This window comes from Aegilops tauschii, chromosome 2, assembly GCF_002575655.3.
Source record: "Aegilops tauschii subsp. strangulata cultivar AL8/78 chromosome 2, Aet v6.0, whole genome shotgun sequence".
NCBI lineage: Eukaryota > Viridiplantae > Streptophyta > Magnoliopsida > Poales > Poaceae > Aegilops > Aegilops tauschii.
In genome coordinates, this window is record NC_053036.3 from 425,292,625 (window position 1) to 425,311,965 (window position 19,341).

At 48.5% G+C, this 19,341-nt stretch overlaps 1 protein-coding gene across 2 annotated transcripts; it reads left to right on the top strand.

The window, feature by feature from the left end:
* Positions 1-261: 261 nt before the first annotated feature.
* On the top strand, positions 262-19,247 carry LOC109781451 (probable RNA-dependent RNA polymerase 2). Of its 2 annotated transcripts, none has more exons than XM_020340057.3 (4): positions 262-908; positions 3,543-5,446; positions 5,708-5,858; positions 18,142-19,247. In XM_020340057.3, exons 1-4 carry the CDS (start codon positions 360-362, stop codon positions 18,919-18,921), a joined length of 3,384 nt encoding a protein of 1,127 aa, XP_020195646.1. In that variant the 5' UTR covers positions 262-359; the 3' UTR covers positions 18,922-19,247. The 2 variants fall into 2 exon arrangements, with proteins under 2 accessions (XP_020195646.1, XP_073364828.1); XM_073508727.1 differs by lacking the exon at positions 262-908 and adding an exon at positions 1,014-1,222.
* The last annotated feature ends 94 nt before the right edge of the window (positions 19,248-19,341 follow it).

Consider the following 19,341-nt stretch of genomic DNA (forward strand, 5'->3'; position numbering starts at 1 on the left):
CCGTCGAACACGCCTTCCTCATTTCCTTCTCATCCCGGACTCCCCTCCCAACCACACCCCCCTTCCCACGTGCGCGGTGTCTTCACTTTTCTCCACCCACGTGTCTTCCAGGCAAATGTTTTCTCATTTTAATTGTCAACATACTTTCTACTGTTTGCAAAATTTACAGTTCAAAATTATGCAATGAAGACTGAAAAGGGGTCGAACGAGGATTAAGTCTGAAGTATTCCGAGACAAAGGAAGACACATAAACCTGCTCGGAGTACAACAAAAAACTCAAAGAGCCCTCGGTAACCCCGCCGGAACCCCCAAACCCTTCTGCCCCCGCCCCCGCCCCCGCCCCCGCCCCCTACATTCCGATGGCGACGGCGGTGTCGGCGCCCGTCTCCACGGCCACGGTGCGGGTCTCCAATATCCCGCCCTCCGCCGTTGCGAAGGAGCTCCTAGCATTCTTCGATTCCGCTGTCGCCGGTGCCGGCGAAGCCTACGCCTGCGAGATCGCCGCCGCCCGACGCGGCTGGTTAAGTCGAGGCGATGGGAGCGTCCAGTTCGATTCCACCGCCACCGCAATCCTCGCCGCCGAACTCGCCTCCTCCGGTCGCCTACCCCGCTTTCTCGGCTCCCTCCTCCCCGTCTCCCCTGCCCCCGCGGACCTTCTCCCCCGCGCGCCCGACCTTTCTCTCCGCGTGGCCGACGCCCGCCTCCTTGTCGGCAACCGCGTGGCCGAGCGCGAATTCGAGGCGGCCGACACTTGGGACAGCGTCCGCGTGGAGGTCATCCCGGGGAAGCGGCGCATCGACCTGTACCTCAATCACGATTCCCAGAGGTACAGGCTTGAGGTGTTCTTCGAGGACATCAGGAACTGCTACCAGTGCAGCTTCGATGGGGCCGGCGCCATCTTGCTTCAGGTGAGCTGCTCACGGTGTTTATTTTTTATTTTTAACGTTGAAGACTGCAGGAGAGGCTCCTACAGTCATATATTAATAAAAAAAAGTACAAGGGTGTGGTGGGGCTTTTGCCCCAATCACAGTGTACTAGGGTTCAGAGGTATAAGTGATTACAGGGGATTAAAGTAGTTTGGCTAGCCCTAGGCAATCTCTCTGGCAAATTCAGTAATGAACCCTAGCAGCTCAGATTTTGTCCTGTGTTGCAACAACAAGAAATCTTCTCTGAATCTTGACAACCAGGACCTGTGGGAAGGCGTCACTCCTCTGAAGATGAGGTTATTCCTCTCCTTCCAGATCGACCACGCTGCTGTGGTGAACACTTCCATGATCATGGGTTTGGACCAAGTTTGTTTAGCCGCTGCCATCCAGTCAAACCTATCTCCTTCTGTTGCCCAGGTCAACCCAACTGAAGTCCAGCACGTGTAGGAGAAACTGCAGGTATAGAACAAATGTTCCAGAGTTTCTTCTTGTTGGGTTTGGCAGAGCACACAGTAGTCTGTCCTGTCTGTCGATGAGCCCACTACATAATGCCTACGGTTGAGCATGTTCTTGGTGTTTTAATCTGTCGGGCAAGAGGAGCCACGCAAAAACCCTTAGCTTCATTGTACACCACGACTTCCAAATCCACCGAAAAGCCTGATCAGCCGTAACATTTTCAAAGCAGAACTTGTAATATCTGGACGATGAATATTTGGGCCCCCATGTGTATGTCCAAACATCTCTCTGCTCTAGGTCTATCTGACACTCAGCGGTCACCAGCTGCAAATCCCACGCTTCTTGTGTCGCCTGTGGAGACAGAGGCAGAAAGAAGACCACTTCTGCACTTTTCGCGCTTAGGATTTCATGGACAGTCACTTCTTCAGATATAGCATAGGAGTGTGCTCTTGGCAATCCTTCTTGGAAGATTACCTTGCACCATTTATCTTTCCAAAATAGTGTGCTGGAGCCATCCCCTATTTTAACCGTGGAGATTCCTCTGAAGATAGGAGACAGCGACATTACTTCTCTCCACCAGAACGACCCGCATGGTCCAGTGGCGTGCGGGATTCTGTCCACATAGTACGTGTCCCAGATCAAGGTCACCCATGGCAAATCGTGTCTTTTATAGAATTTGTCTGAGAACTTGAGCAAGCAGTTTGGTTATTAGCTTCAGACAACAGTTTAGCAGTGTGATGGGGTGAAAATCTTTTGCTGTCTGGGGCGAGTGGATCTTCAGAATGAGAATGATGAACCCGGTGTTTATGCTTTCAAGATTGAGTTCTCCTGCGTGGAAATCATGACAAAGCTGATAAAAGCCAGGTTTGATTATATGCTAGCATGATTTGGTAAAGTGACCACTAAACCCATCCGGCCCTGGAGCTCTGCCGGCCGGCATGGTTCCAACCACCTCATCAATTTCCGCCCTAGTCAATGGGACATAAAGTTCTTTCAGTCCATCAATCTTGGTAATGATAGAGCCTGGGTCGAATTTCTGATTTGGAGGCGAAGATTCCCCCAATCTTTCTTTAAACGCATTGAGCAGTATCCCTTTGTTGCCTGCGTGGTTCTCAATTTCAGTGCCATCGGGTAATTTCAGCATGGCGATGAAGTTATTTCGGTATCGCTCTGTGGCCATCCGGTGGAAATTTTTCGTAGTTTCCTCTCCAAAACGAATAACCCTGACAGTGCATCTTTTTCTCTAGTGTTGGTTCTGAATGTTCAGAGGCTGCAGTAGGTGAGTTTTTAGAATTCGCCTGAAGTTCGATTCTGGGGTTGTGAGTGTTCTCAGGTTTTCAATTTCATCCAGCTCGTTAACGGCCCATTCAGTGTTTTGGATCAGCACTTTGAGACGTGAGAGGCCTTTACTCCACTTCTTAAGGGTGTACCTTAGTCTTCTCATTTTCTGGCAAATCCTGGCTGCACTATTATGCAAATAACTTGGTTTGGACCAAGAAGTATTCACCACATCAAAGAAGCCTCTGTGCTGCACCCAGTAAGATTCTAACCTGAAAATTTTGCTTGCGGGGATCGATGATCCTATACTGACCAAACAAGGCGTGTGGTCGGGGATTGGTTTGGCCATGGCAGTAACCTTGGTATTAGGATATACTGAAGTCCAATTGTTAGACGTGAAGAACCAGTCGAGTTGGTCACCATGTTGCTGTGATACTTCTGTTTTTCCTGTGTACATTATATATTAGTCAGACGTTGCGGTTATAGGGCGAAGTAGAAATTTGAAGAAGGAAGCTCTAGATGTACTTCCTCCCTCAATACTTGCGCGAGCTGAAAAATTGGCAAGTTCTCGAGTCAGTAAAATAGAGTGAACCATCACAGTGGTCTGGTTTGCAATTATGCGTTAGAGCCCATAATGTAAGATGGATAGTGGTGCAACTTTTATTTCCACTCCTATAAATATCTCAGTTGGTGGTTACTAATTGGAGTGAAATGAATATGAAGCTTATCTACACATCACCGTTACTTTTCTAAATTTACTGATTGCCATACTTCTTAGACTATAAGTTGGTGAGGCGCAACACTCTTTTAATTCTTTCTATAATTCTGAAGTTGGTAAAATATATATTATCTTGACTAATGTTAATTTACTATTTGTTTCAGCTCATGTATGCTCCAAGGATATGCACAACAATTTCTGGGCCTGCAGTTTATTCAAGGTTCTCAGATGACCGCTTTCATGCATGCAAGGAGGATGCAAAATTTACCTGGGTCAGAGCACTAGATTTTACACGCAACCACTCTTTTGGGAAGTGTTCAACTCTTGCCCTCGTACTTGATGAAGGTGCACCAGTGTCATTTATTCTCAACAGCTTGCCTTTGTCAGGAGAATTAGGGGAATTGGTCATTTCTTCAATGGAATTTTTTGGCCCATCGTCCAAAGTCGTTCCCCTTGTTGACTGCCCAAGTGGTTGTTCAGTGTCGTATGAAGTTCTGTTTCGTCTAAATTCTCTTGTTCACATGGGGAAGATAGTTGCCAAGGATGTTAATGCTGATCTGTTTAGAGCTCTTCAAGAAATACCAGTTCATATTTCAAGGAGGGTTTTTGAGAAAATGAGCAAGCTAGAGTTTACATGCTATGAACCTTTGCGATTTATCCAGCAGGAGGCTCATAGCAGGAAGAGGGGCCAAGATGCTTTGCTTTCCAGTAAGACTGAAGGTGAAGGAAAGTTAATGATGTGTTACAGAATTCACATCACTCCATCCAAAATATACTGCTTGGGACCTGAGGAAGAAGTTTCAAATTATGTGGTTAAGCATCACAAACAGTATGCTTCTGACTTTGCTAGAGTTACTTTTGTCGACGAAGACTGGAGTAAGCTCTTTCCAGATGCTATCTCAGCTAGAACTGGACGAGGGTTCTTTTCTCAGCCCTTGAAAACTGGCCTATATTATCGTATTTTATCCATCCTGAAAGAAGGATTTTCCATTGGTCCAAAGAAGTATGAATTCCTGGCCTTCTCAGCAAGTCAACTTCGTGGAAGTTCTGTTTGGATGTTTGCTTCTAATGATTCCCTGAAGGCCGAGGATATAAGAAGGTGGATGGGCAACTTTGAAGATATTCGTTCAGTATCTAAGTGTGCGGCTAGAATGGGCCAGCTGTTCAGCTCCTCCAGACAAACACTTGAAATCCTACCACGGGATGTAGAAGAGATTCCAGATATTGAAGTCACAACTGATGGCAGTAAATACATATTTTCTGATGGTATCGGGAAGATCTCTGAGAGACTTGCTAAAGAAATGGCTTGCCGAATTGGATTAGACTATACTAACCCTCCTTCAGCTTTTCAAATAAGGTATGGTGGCTACAAAGGAGTTGTTGCTGTGGACCCTGATTCCTTTCGTAATCTTTCTCTGCGACCTAGTATGAAGAAATTCGAATCAAAGAGCAGAATGTTTAACATTACAAGTACCAGCAAATCCCAACCATGCTATATGAATCGTGAAGTTATCTCTCTCCTTTCAACTTTGGGGATAAGAGATGAGATATTTGAGTCGATGCAACAAAATGATATGCATGAATTAGATGAAATGCTGACCAACAGAGAAGCTGCTCTCTCTGTTCTGGGGAAAATTGGTAGTGCAGAAACAAAGACAGCATCGAAAATTTTACTGCAAGGCTATGAACCAAGTTTAGAGCCTTACCTGTTGATGATTCTTAAGGCCCATCAGGATAATAGGCTGACTGACATAAGAACTAGATGTAAGATTCATGTTCCAAAAGGCCGTGTTCTTATTGGTTGTTTGGATGAAACAGGTGAATTAGAATATGGTCAAGTGTACATCAGAATTACAAAGAACAGCAAAGAGCAGAAGGATAATTGTCAGCCATATTTTGCTGAAGATAATGGGAAAGAGAAAACAGCAGTTGTTGTTGGAAAAGTTGCAGTATCGAAAAATCCTTGTCTCCATCCTGGTGACATCAGAGTACTTGAAGCTGTCTATGACCATGGTTTGTACGCTAAGAACCTGGTTGATTGTGTTGTCTTCCCCCAAAGAGGAGAAAGGTAATGTCGTATGTTATACTGAAACTGAAAGACGATCATCTAGAGTTTATATTGCTCTGGTAATGCCTTCAGAGGCGCTCAAATCTCTATTGAAGTGTTTGTCAGCGTGTTCGTTTCCATGTTAAATTGATATCCAGTCATGTTACGTACTTACATCTCTACCTATTGATGAATGTTGCCAATGCTTGCTTTCTCCTTCAATTAATCTTTGATGTTTAATAGGCCTCGTCCATATAGACTTTAATCTTTGATGTTAATCAGGCCTCATCCAAATGAATGCTCCGGGGGCGATTTGGACGGTGACCTCTATTTTATCACTTGGGATGAGAAACTGATTCCAGAGAAGGTTGATTTACCTATGGACTACACTGCAGCAAGGCCACGCATAATGGATCATGTTGTTACACTTGAGGTATATTCCTCACTGTTTATTCATTTTAATTTCTCTTACTAGGTTGTTGCTGCTAATTTTTACCGAAGATTGTTTTATTTGACTAATATCAATTTTTATACTTGCAATTGCAAATATAATCAAAATCTCAGTTTTTTACAATCTGTAGCATTTCAATAATACTAAAAGAAAATGTGCGCTTCGCCGCATGTTTTCCATATTTATGCCATGTTTCCTGTTGTAAATCATCAAATAAGGAATTCTTTAAACAAAACTTCTGATGCAAACAAATCATAGGCTAACATCATTCATTTTGAACAACTTCTTATTGCCTGCCTATTTGTTCATGGGCTCCCAGAGAGCCTGAGAAGATATATTAGCTAGGTTTTGAAGTTGACAAAATGGGAAGGAAAAACTGCAGTGTAGGATCTACTCCAGTAGACTGAACCACAAAGCTGACCTCCTGGAAGCATCGATTAGAATAAAGATGATCTTGTAAAGAAACCAAAACATGCAAACAAGTTTGCGACCTGAACCAATTGAGCTTTCAGTGAGATGAGTGAAACCAATGGCATTGGCAACCTCCCAATAAATTCTATTGTCAGGCAGATCATCATTCACAGTATTAGTAGGATGTTATGACCGGTTTAGCTTATAACCGGAGGAGGCCCACCGGGCAGTAGTTAGGGGCTTGGCCCACAAGTTATCTTAGGTTAATTCTTATGCAAGTTATCTAGGTTATAAATATAGGCTGTAAGACTGTTATCTAGGTTATAAATATAGGCTGTAAGACTCTTTTTGGAATTAAGCAATAAGAATATTATTATCCCTATTGCCCGGCTCCCAGAGGAGCCGGAACCCTAGCCGCCTCTAACCCTAGCCGCCGCCGCCATCTTCCTCCGACGCGACGGTGCCCAGCCGCCGGCGCGCCCGATCAACGCCCCGTCCCACTCCATCCTTCCCCTACAACCTACGGAGCAGGTTCGGTAGGATCCCTAGTTCTACCAATTTGGTATCCAGAGACTCCGGTTCGGTCATGTCTTCTCCATCACCCACGCCGCCGCTGCCCTCCGGCACCACCACCTCACTGTCCGCCCCCCCGATGACCACCAATGGAGCTCCGACGCTGCCCGGGCCGAGCGCCACCACGGGGGCCCCAACGCCGCCGGCGCCAATACCGCCAGCCCGAACGCCGCCAGCTCCAGTCACCACCGTGCCACCGCCAGCCGCCGTCTTCACGCCGGAGCAGATGACCATCCCGCTGCAGCAGCTCGTGACGGCCGTCCAAGGGCTCCACATGAACCAGTACCACCAGTACATGGCAGGAGCGTACGGCCTTCCGCCGGCTGCGCCGATCGCCACCTACGGCCACCCTGCGCCGTGGCTGTTCCCGGGCGCACCCGTAGGCGGCGGGCCCCCGCTGTTGCCGTTCCAGACGGGGAACTCCAGTGGGCCACCACCAGCCGCCGCGGGCCTGTGGCATCTGCCGCCGCCACCATCGACGGCGCCCCTCTGGCACCTGCAGCCGATGCCGTCCCCGGCAGCCGCTGCCCCCGTCCAGCCCCCGCTGCTGCCGCTGCAACCACCGGCGCCGCCCCTGCCCAGCTCGGGGGCACCCTCGCCGACCGGCCTCCTGATCCATCAGGTCCGGTTCCCACCCTCCCCGTCGCCACTTCCAGCGTGGACGGCTGGGTCTTCGCCATCGCTGGTCTACACCACGGCCCCCGAACAGCCGACTCCGTTCCCGCAGTTCGGTGGGCCATCCGGTTCCGCCGGTCCCTACCCGGAGTACTCCGACCACGCGCCACCCGCCTCGCTGATCCGCACCTCTGAGCCAGCTCGACACGGCGCTCCGACCCAGACACCGCCGCGGTTCGCAAAGATCGACTTCGCCACCTATGACGGCACGGAGGGCCCCCTCAACTGGCTCAACTAGTGCGACCAGTTCTTTCGCGGGCAGCGCACCCTCGCATCGGAGCGTACCTGGCTCGCCTCGTACCACCTCCGCGGCGCGGCACAGACCTGGTATTACGCCCTCGAGCAGGACGAGGGCGCCATGCCCCCTTGGGAGCGCTTCCGCGAGCTCTGCCTCCTTCGCTTTGGGCCTCCGGTGCGCGGGAGCCGACTGGCGGAGCTCGGCCGCCTTCCCTTCACCTCCACGGTGCAGGACTTCGCCGACCGTTTTCAGGCCCTGGCGTGCCATGCGTCGGGCGTGACGGCGCAGCAGTGGGCCGACCTCTTCGTCGGTGGACTTCCGGATCACATCCGCGTGGACGTGGAGCTTAGGGGACCCCAGGATCTCCAGACGGCCATGTACTACGCCCGCGCGTTCGAGCGCCGCGCGGTGGCCATCCAGCAGGAATCATCGTCCCGGGCCGCTGGGTCGCTACCCTCACCGGATTCCGCGCAGGGTCGGCCTGCGCAGGCTTCCGCGGCACCCCTTGCCGCGACCGCGGCGCGGGCTCACCTCAGCCGAGCTACTCGAGCGTCGCCGCCAAGGGTTGTGCTTCAACTGCGACGAGCCCTACACGCCCGGCCATGCCTGCCCGCGACTCTTCTACCTGGAGGTTGCAGACTACATTCCGGAGGATGCCCCAGCTGTCGAGAAGGTGGTTGATGCTGGTTGATCACCTCGAGGATTTCAGCAAGCGCTTCCCCACCTTACAGCTCGAGGACGAGCTGTTTGTGCAGGCGGGGAGAAGTGTTATGACCGGTTTAGCTTATAACCGGAGGAGGCCCACCGGGCAGTAGTTAGGGGCTTGGCCCACAAGTTATCTTAGCTTAATTCTTATGCAAGTTATCTAGGTTATAAATATAGGCTGTAAGACTCTTTTTGGAATTAAGCAATAAGAATATTATTATCCCTATTGCCCGGCTCCCAGAGGAGCCGGAACCCTAGCCGCCGCCGCCATCTTCCTCCGATGCGACGGCGCCCAGCCGCCGGCGCGCCCAGCCGCCGGCGCGCCCAATCAACGCCCCGTCCCACTCCATCCTTCCCCTACAACCTACGGAGCAGGTTCGGTAGGATCCCTGGTTCTACCATAGGAAGTTATCCAAAGTTTCCTTTAGTATATGCATTAAAATTCATAAGTGTCACAAGACCATCAAATAAACTTACATCTTCAAGCAAGCTTGATTCCTCAAAGCATAATCACGCAATTCATGAAATATTATTCTTCCAAAACGAGAAGGACAGTGGCTATGTCTTGCATAGTGCACATACTTTCAGACACGCTATGGAAGCATATAGATAAAAGAAGGGTCGTTCCAAAAAGTAGAGATTTTATTATCGCCAATCATATAAACTTTCTGAGCAAATCCTCCCCATGTCAGAGAAGGCACATCCACAAATGAAGATATATTTTCCATATCAACCTGCAAAAACAAATTAATATGCATCATACAGTAGACTGCTTGCGTATGCGCAACTCACCATTGTAATGGAAGTTGCTGATTACAAATTTAAAGTATAAACACCCAACCAAACTGCCGCCCTGCAGAGCACCGCGACGTAGAAGCCCTCACACCAGTGTGTCAGCTTCCAGTCACACAATGGCAGCAGCAAAGTGTATCCTGCACCCCATGGCCACCGCTTGCAGGGACCGTTTTCCTCCCTGTGTTTCCCCCCTTATCAGCGTAACTGACACATAATTGCAAAAATTATAGCAAGAAGTTTGATTGATTAATTGGAGAGCACTGCATTAAGGAATAAGGTGTCTGTCACCTAGTCAGAAAACATAATATCCATAACAGGTGAAGTAAGTAGAGTTCTGATGGTGGGAAAGAGGCTGACCCCTATAGTACTTATGTGATTCGTAGATAATCATACCAAACCAATATCACATCTTTCAAGTTTTCTAGTGCTTTTATATCCAAAGGTATGTTATATATGCTACTATAACCACCAAAAATTCATCATAGTAGAAAGAACCTCCAGGAAGGAATGTCAGAGACAAACACACAACCAAAGAGATCTAACTGGAAGAGATAAGTACCATGTGCGGTATTTTGACTGAGGTGTGGAGTGTTAGAGTTATAGTATAAGTCATGTATACCCCTTTGTATTTATCCCGTAGTATAAGGGGTTTCCTGCATATGTACCACACCTGTACATGTATATATATCGGCCTATGGCCTCATGGGAATACAAGTTGCTTATTCCTAACATGGTATTAGGGCTCTAGGTTTCTTTTTCGCACGCCGCAACTCGTGCCCGATCCGCTGCCCTGGCCGACGCATCGGCCTCCTCGTCCCGCGTCGTGCGCAGCTCCCTCTGCGCCCCCGCTCGTCAGCCGCCGGCCTTGGTCTCCCGCCGCGCTCCCGCTCGTCTCGGCGCCTGCATCGGCGTCTCGGCGCTCTGCATCGGTCGCCGCCGAAGCTCCCGCTCGTCTCGGCGCCGCTGAAGCTCCCGCTCGTCTGCTCTCCCCGTGCACTCCCTCACGCGCTGCCGACGCTCCCGCTCGTCTGCTCTTCCCGTGGACTCCATCGCGACCCGCGGGACTCCCTCGCGCGCCCCCGCACCGCGCTTCCCGTGCTCGGCCGCCGCGACCCGTCCGTGGTCGTCCGCCCCTCCCGCCCGGATTCGTGGTCTCCCGTGGTCCTCTGCCTGCCGTCCGGTTTCCCCTGATTACGGGTCTCTCCTAAAAAAAATGTCTGCTGCATCGGGCTATGTTTCTGTCCCTCGCTGTCCGGTGATCTTCGATGGTACTAACTACACCGAGTTCGCTGGCTTCATGCGCATTCACATGCGTGGCATCCGTCTCTGGGGTGTTCTTTCTGGCGAGGTCTGCTGTCCGCCACGTCCGGTTCCTCCGGTGGCCCCTACTCCGCCGACTCCACTGGTTCTTCCTACGGATGCTAATCAGGCCGCCAAGGATGCGGCTAAGATTGCTGATGAGGCTGCTGATCGTGCCTATGATGAGAGGGCTTTGGCTTATGAGGAGGCTCTTCAGACGTATCATGGTGCTTTGTCTGTTTACACTCAGTGGCTTGATGATGATGCTCGTGCTGCAGCTGTTCTCACTGCTAGTGTTCTGCCTCAGTTTGCTTCTGAGTTTCTGGGTCTTCCTACTGTCTTCCAGATGTGGACCTGTCTTCGTCAGCGCTATGAGCCCTCTGGTGATGCCTTATATCTTTCTGTGGTTCGTCAGGAGCATGCTCTTCAGCAGGGTGACTCTACTGTTGATGACTTTTATGCCCAGAGTTCTGCTATCTGGCGTCAGCTTGATTCTCTCCGCAGTGCTGGTTGTCGTACTTGCCCCTGCTGCCAGGCTGTCCAGGCCGATTTGGAGTTTCATCGTGTCTATGAGTTCCTGTCTCGGCTCCGTAAGGAGTTTGAGCCCCGGCGTGCTCAGTTGTTTGCTCGTGGCCGTATTTCTCTCATGGAGGCGCTTTCGGAGATTCGTGCTGAGGAGACTCGCCTACGTGGTGCTGGTTTGCTGGAGGTTCCCTCTGTGCTCGCTACTCGGGTTTCTTCCACTCCACCTGCTGCACCGCCCCATTCTCGCTCGAGTGCTCCGCCGCTCTTGCCCACTCCTTCTGGAGGCTCAGGTCGGCCCCGTTCACATTGTGACTACTGCAACAATGATGGTCATATTGAGTCCCAGTGCTACACAAAGCGGAAACACCTGCGCAAGGCGCGATCATCCTCCTCAGGGACTTCGTCATCTCCCTCGCCAGCTTCATCCATTGCTTTGACCGAGCAGGATATTCTGAGACTTCAGCGTCTGCTCGCGGCTTCAGGTTCTTCCTCGACGGGTACTGCTGGTTCTGTGACTGATGCTTCCCGCACTGAGCACCCGCCCTCTACACAGTCAGGTACATCCCCATGGGTTCTGGATTCTGGAGCTTCTTTTCATGTCTTCTCATTCTTCCGCTTTGTCTTCTCTTCGCTCGCTGGATTCTCCTGTTCATGTCTTCACTGCTGATGGTACTCCACTTTCTGTTACTAGTCGAGGCCATCTTTCTACTCCTTCTTACTCTGTTCCTGATGTTGCTCATGTTCCTCGACTTACCATGAATCTGTTTTCTGCCGGTCAACTTACTGATTCTGGTTGTCGTGTCATCCTTGATGTTGACTCTTGTTCTGTCCAGGATCGTCGCACGCACACTCTGGTTGGGGCTGGCCCTCGCCGCCGTGATTCTCAGGGTCTTTGGGAGTTGGACTGGCTTCATGTTCCTTCCGCTGCCACCACCATCGCCAGTTCCTCCGCTGTTGTCGCTTCTGTTACTGGTTCCTTCAAGCAGTGGCATCATCGACTTGGTCATCTGTGTGGTTCTCGATTATCGTCTTTAGTTCGTCGAGGTCTTCTGGGGTCTGTCTCAGGAGATGTCTCTTTAGAGTGTCAGGGTTGTCGTCTTGGCAAGCAGATTCAGCTACCATATTCACATAGTGAGTCAGTGTCTCAGCGTCCTTTCGATTTAGTCCATTCTGATGTATGGGGTCCGGCTCCTTTCACTTCGAAAGGTGGTCATAAATACTATATTATTTTCATCGATGATTTTTCTCGTTACACATGGCTTTATTTCATGACTTCACGTAGTGAGGTGTTGTCTATTTATAAGCGTTTTGCTGCCATGGTTCATACTCAGTTCTCTTCACCCATTCGTGTTTTTCGTGCTGACTCCGCTGGTGAGTATATCTCTAAGATGTTGCGTGGTGTCCTTGCTGAGCAGGGTACTCTTGCCCAGTTCTCTTGTCCTGGTGCTCATGCTCAGAATGGTGTGTCTGAGCGCAAGCATCGTCACCTTCTTGAGACGGCTCGTGCTATGATGATCGCCGCCTCTCTTCCGCCTCATTTTTGGGCCGAGGCTATCTCCACTTCTGTCTATCTCATCAACCTTCAGCCATCTGCTGCTTTGCAGGGTGGTGTTCCTTTTGAGCGTCTGTTTGATCGCTCTCCCGATTATTCGATGCTTCGCTTGTTTGGTTGTGTTTGCTATGTTCTTCTTGCCCCTCGCGAACGCACCAAACTGACCGCTCAGTCTGTTGAGTGTGTCTTCTTAGGCTACAGTGATGAGCATAAGGGCTATCGTTGTTGGGATCCTGTCGGTCGTCGGATGCGTATATCTCGGGATGTGACTTTTGATGAGTCTCGTCCTTTTTACCCACGACCATCTTCCTCGGTCTTTTCAGTGGAGGATATCTCTTTTCTCACTTTTCCTGACTCCCCTATCACTCCCGTCGCGCCTGTGCCTATTCGTCCCACTCCCTCTGCTTCTCCACCCCTCGTCGATTCACCGCCACCATCTTCTCCGGTCTCCTCACCTAGCATGTCACCGGATTCTACACCTTCCTCCCCGGTGACTTCTTCGTCGCCACCCCCTGATTCTACTTTGGCGATTCCTCCTTCTCTTGTTCCATCTCTTCCGCAGCATTACACTCGTCGTTCACGACCTGTGGATGCTTCCTTGGATGAGTCGTCCTCTTCCTCTCAGCCTACTTATGGCTTGCGTTCTCGTCCTCGTCGGCCTATTGATCGCTTTGGATTTCCCACCGCTGGTGCTGCTGTTCTTGAGCCGGCTTCTTACCGTCAGGCTGTTGTTCATCCTGAATGGCAGTTTGCGATGGCGGAGGAGATTGCTGCTCTTGAACGCACTGGTACCTGGGATCTTGTTTCTCTTCCTCCCGGAGTTCGTCCCATCACATGTAAGTGGGTCTACAAGGTTAAGACTCGCTCCGATGGTTCTCTTGAGCGTCACAAAGCTCGTCTCGTGGCTCGTGGTTTTCAGCAGGAGCATGGTCGTGATTATGACGAGACTTTTGCTCCTGTGGCCCATATGACCACTATCCGTACACTTCTTGCCGTTGCCTCTGCACGCCACTGGTCTATATCTCAGCTTGATGTTAAGAATGTCTTTCTTAATGGTGAGCTGCGTGAGGAGGTGTACATGCAGCCACCACCTGGGTATTCTGTTCCTGATGGCATGGTGTGTCGTCTTCGTCGCTCTCTCTATGGCCTTAAGCAAGCCCCTCGCGCCTGGTTTGAGCGTTTTGCTTCTGTGGTCACTACTGCTGGTTTTTCAGCAAGTGCTCATGATCCTGCATTGTTTATTCACCTTTCTCCTCGTGGCCGGACTCTTCTTCTTCTCTATGTTGATGATATGGTCATCACTGGGGATGACCCTGAGTATATTGCCTTTGTCAAGGCCCGTCTTAGTGAGCAGTTTCTTATGTCTGATCTTGGACCTCTTCGCTATTTTCTCGGGATTGAAGTCTCTTCTACCTCTGATGGCTTTTTTATATCCCAGGAAAAGTATATCCAGGATCTTCTTGCTCGTGCTGCTCTTTCTGACGAGCGCACTGTTGAGACTCCTATGGAGCTCAATGTTCACCTCCGTGCTACTGATGGTGATCCTCTCCCTGACCCGACGCGTTATCGTCATCTCGTTGGCAGTCTTGTCTATCTAGCTGTCACTCGCCCGGACATCTCTTATCCGGTTCATATTCTGAGTCAGTTTGTTTCTGCTCCCACATCGGTTCATTATAGTCATCTCCTTCGTGTTCTCCGATATCTTCGGGGCACAATCTCTCACCGTCTCTTCTTTCCTAGCTCCAGTTCTTTACAGCTTCAGGCCTATGCGGATGCTACGTGGGCTAGTGATCCTTCTGATCGCCGTTCGCTTTCTGCTTACTGTGTTTTTCTTGGCGGTTCTCTCATTGCCTGGAAGACGAAGAAACAGATTGCAGTTTCCCGTTCGAGTGCTGAGGCTGAGTTGCGAGCTATGGCTCTTTTGACGGCAGAGGTGACTTGGTTACGGTGGTTACTTCAGGACTTTGGTGTTTCTGTCACTACACCGACTATGCTCTTATCTGACAGTACAGGTGCTATTAGCATTGCGCGCGATCCTGTGAAGCATGAGCTCACCAAGCATATTGGTGTTGATGCTTTCTATGTGCGCGCTGCTGTGCAGGATCAGGTTGTTGCTCTTCAGTATGTGCCTTCCGAGTTACAGTTGGCGGATTTCCTGACGAAGGCCCAGACTAGAGCACAACATGGCTTTTATCTCTCCAAACTCAGTGTTGTTCCTCCACCATGAGTTTGAGGGGGGGTGTTAGAGTTATAGTATAAGTCATGTATACCCCTTTGTATTTATCCCGTAGTATAAGGGTTTCCTGCATATGTACCACACCTGTACATGTATATATATCGGCCTATGGCCTCATGGGAATACAAGTTGCTTATTCCTAACATGGAGATCTCTCACAGTCACATCTTGGAAAATAGCTGCCTGCATTTGTTTTGTTCAAAATAATAAATGAAGGAACAACTTGGTTGCTTTGTTTCAATCAAATTAGTTGAGGGTCTATATGGTTATTTCTAATCATTAGTAAATGCGTATGTACAATGCACGTTAATATTAGGCAGTATATCTGCATAAAGATAATAGGTAAGATAACATTTTCTTGTTAGTTGTGTGATTAGTGCTGATGGTGATATTTGGTATGTTATTTATTGCACGTTAAACATGTTGAGCGCTCACCATTGGAGCAATCTGGGTCATTGGATTGACCTTATTTGATGGCTGAGATTAATTGGATCTGCCCCTTAGGGTCTTTTTATATTAGTATATAGATATAGATAAAGCTCCTCACATCCCCTTGTTAAAAAGATTAAAATATATGAAAACATCATTATGTAATCATCACAAGGACTGTAAACCGACAGAAGAGAATACAAATACGACCACATTTATTCAGACCTACAAAAGAGAACTGAAATGCAGTATCCACCAGAAATATGTCTCATCTACCCATATTACAGCAATTTTGATAAAGTAATTCTTAGCAATTGACATTTATGTTTGCAAAACAATAAAAAGAGGAATGAATTATCAATACGACATCAACATTGTATACAAGGCCTTGATTTGTAGGGTGCACTCGTTGAGAACAATAAATATGATGTTCACCTATCAGTGGCAAGTTGCAATGCATGTCAGCCGATTTTTTTGATGTGAAACCTATATTCCTAACTCCAGTGCTTTTCTTTCCAAACCTGAAACAGTTAGCATGATAGCTCCAATACTAAGCAAGTACTCCCTCCGTCCGGAAATACTTGTCGAAGAAATGGATGTATCTAGATGTATTTTAGTTCTAAGATACATCCATTTTTATCAATTTCTACGGCAAGTATTTCCGGACGGAGGGAGTACCTTATTGTTCATCTATTTGCATACTGATAAGAGATAAGAAGGCTTCACATCTTTTAGTTTCTCTCTTTCTTTCCATGTTTGTCTCTTTCTTGTACTGGTGGTCTAGTTTTTGACTGCTGTATAACTCTGTTAGGTCCGACGAAATGCAGTATCCACCAGAAATATGTCTCATCTACCCATATTACAGCAATTTTGATGAAGTAATTCTTAGCAATTGACATTTATGTTTGCAAAACAATAAAAACAGGGAATGAATTATGAATACGACATCAACATTGTATACAAGGCCTTGATTTGTAGGGTGCACTCGTTGAGAGCAATAAATAGAGGAGAGATGTTCACCTATCAGTGGCAAGTTGCAATGCATGTCAGCCAATTTTTTTGATGTAAAACCTATATTCCTAACTCCAGTGCTTTTCTTTCCAAACCTGAAACAGTTAGCATGATAGCTCCAATACTAAGCAAGTACTCCCTCCGTCTGGAAATACTTGTCGAAGAAATGGATGTATCTAGATGTATTTTAGTTCTAAGATACATCCATTTTTATCAATTTCTATGACAAGTATATCCGGACGGAGGGAGTACCTTATTGTTCATCTATTTGCATACTGATAAGAGATAAGAAGGCTTCACATCTTTTACTTTCTCTCTTTCTTTCCATGTTTGTCTCTTTCTTGTACTGGTGGTCTAGTTTTTGACTGCTGTATAACTCTGTTAGGTCCGACGAAAAGTTATTTTGTTAAACCACAGCATGACCACATGACAAATCCAGGACGTTATCAATAAGCAATAATGCTAGACTGAGCCGTGCACTTTCCAAATTTGGTGAAAAGTGCATCCTATCTTCCAATTCTTTATAGCCTGACAAGCATTCTAAGTGGTCACTGCTGAAAATTTTGTGATAATATTAGCCTATTTTGGAATTGCGTAACTGAACACATCAAGAACCTGACGGTGTGAATGGTACTCAAAATGGAAGACAAGCATTCTATACTGCACTCATGTCAAGTTTAATTAAGTTTACAGCCCATTTACTAATTTAGTTAGTGTGGAGAAATAAGGCAAGTGACCTGAAAATTCCAACACAGTCTGGCCGACCACTCCTTTCCTGCCTTTCTGTTTTCTCTATCCCTGCGTGATAAGTGCCTCAGGCCGATTTCGCCGCACCATGTGAGCCCGAGCTAGTGTCCATCTTCCACTGATCACCCCCAATAAATCGAACGACCAAAGGCCCATCGGCTGCTACATGAAGACGTGCCAACAACCCTCGATGGATTGTTTGGAACCTATATGTAACTCCATTAAGAGCTATAGCAAACCATCAGATAAAGGACAGGAACTTCACCTTTCAGGGATGAACACCTGATGTCGATGTGAATGAGGTAATCACACTACCAAGTGGTTCCTATGGTTGTCAATGTGGTGGCCGGTTGGAGCAGCACCGCCCCTCAAAGCCCCCACACGCGATCAATCCAGCGAAGCCACAAAGCTGCCCACTGCCTTTTCTCCTCCCCATGCTGTCCATGAAGAGGCGTTCTAGGGCACGTAGTCAAAGGCGGTTTAGATTGTGTCAACACCGGCTGACCAGTGGGACCATATATGATAAAAAAGCCAGATCACTGAGGGCGTTATATTTACTGGGAGCTTAGTAACTTTAGAGTTTTGTTATCTTGAGGCACCTCACATCTTTCTAAAACATTTTTTTGGCAAAACTGGGTACATGCCTACATGGTAAGTGCACAACAGCCAGAGAGAACTGGCTACGAGCGTCGAACTCAGCCAGGATGGAATAATAGCCAACACAAAATTTTGAATGCTTTGAATCAAATATATGCTCGCCATGCACAGTTTTTTTTATATTTTCCGCCATGCACAATTAATAACGTTCTTTAGAAATGTGGGTACTTGTTTCAGAAAGAAAGACATTTTTGCCATCCTCTAATGAAAACAGTTGTGCATGATTGAGTTTTAAAATGGTCTTGGCTTTAAAATGCTCTTCAATGTATATATCTAACCTTGATAGGTTCACAACTATTTACCAATTAGCTCCAATAAGCAGTTCAAAGTTGGCTTTTCAACAAGCACATGCATTTTCCTTGCCTGACATGTTTATACCTGTAATCTTACAAAAACATCTGATGAACTGCAGGAAATTCAGAAGTACTTTGTGGATTACATGATAAATGACTCGCTTGGTGCAATCTCAACTGCTCACTTGGTCCACGCGGATCGTCATCCAATGAAAGCCCGGAGCCCTGAGTGCCTCCAGCTAGCTGCTTTGCATTCGATGGCGGTCGACTTTGCCAAGACAGGAGCTCCAGCTGAAATGCCCCGGTCACTGAGACCAAAGGAGTACCCCGACTTCATGGAACGGTGGGACAAACCAACGTACATCTCCAACGGAGCTCTCGGCAAGCTCTACCGAGCGGCTGCGAGCCGTATGCAGAGCGCTCCTGCCCCCTCGTCTTTGGCTCAATCAAGCCCAGCGTTCGATCCTGACCTAGAGGTCCCTGGCTTCGAGGAATTCCTGGCATCCGCGGAGGAGTGCTACGACATGTACGCGGAGAAGCTGAGCACCCTGATGAGCTACTATGGCGCGGAGCACGAGGACGAGATCCTGACGGGCAACATCCGGAACAGGCTCCTGTACCTGAAGAAGGACAACAAGAGGTACTTCGAGATGAAGGACCGCATCATCGACTCGGTGGATGGCCTGCACAAGGAGGTGCAGGGTTGGTTCACGAACCGCCCAAAGGCGGAGGCGTCGCGGAGGGCGTCGGCGTGGTACCGCGTGACTTATCATCCGGAACACCGCCGGCCAGGAAAGAAGCAGTTCTGGAGCTTCCCGTGGATCGTCTGCGACGAGCTGCTGAAGATCAAGGAGTCCAGTAAGCGGTGCAGGCAGCAGGTGGACGGTGCGGCGGCCTGAGTCGTCCGGCCAAGTAAGTAAGTGGGAGTTGGCAAGATGTAATAAGTGGTAACCGCACTTGTGTTGTGTCACAGGCAAGCTTGTCTGATGATTGCGCCGCCGCTATGAGTTTGTATGTATGTAGTGTAAAACTCTGGGGCATGACTGCAGTGCAGACCATTCTGAGCTGAGCTGAGCTGAGCGGCAGAGCTGTGCCTGCGTCGCTCGTATGGACGGACAAATTTGCTGGATGTGTGTGACTGGAAATGAACCGTGCTTGCTCGGGCTTTGCGGGAGGCTAATCATGCTCCATCACTATCTCAACATAGCTTCAGCTTTGTGTGCAATTCTGTGCTGTAGGGTGCCTATACCTTTGGTGACGTTTAAAAAAATAAAAAAATAGAACCAATGACCTGTTTGGACATTATAAACTGTTGAACT

Coding starts and splice junctions, on each gene's coding strand:
- LOC109781451 (XM_020340057.3), top strand. CDS start 360: ATGGCGACGGCGGTGTCGGCGCCCGTCTCCACGGCCACGGTGCGGGTC. Junction 909..3,542: donor CCGGCGCCATCTTGCTTCAG/GTGAGCTGCTCA, acceptor TATTTGTTTCAG/CTCATGTATGCTCCAAGGAT. Junction 5,447..5,707: donor TTCCCCCAAAGAGGAGAAAG/GTAATGTCGTAT, acceptor GATGTTAATCAG/GCCTCATCCAAATGAATGCT.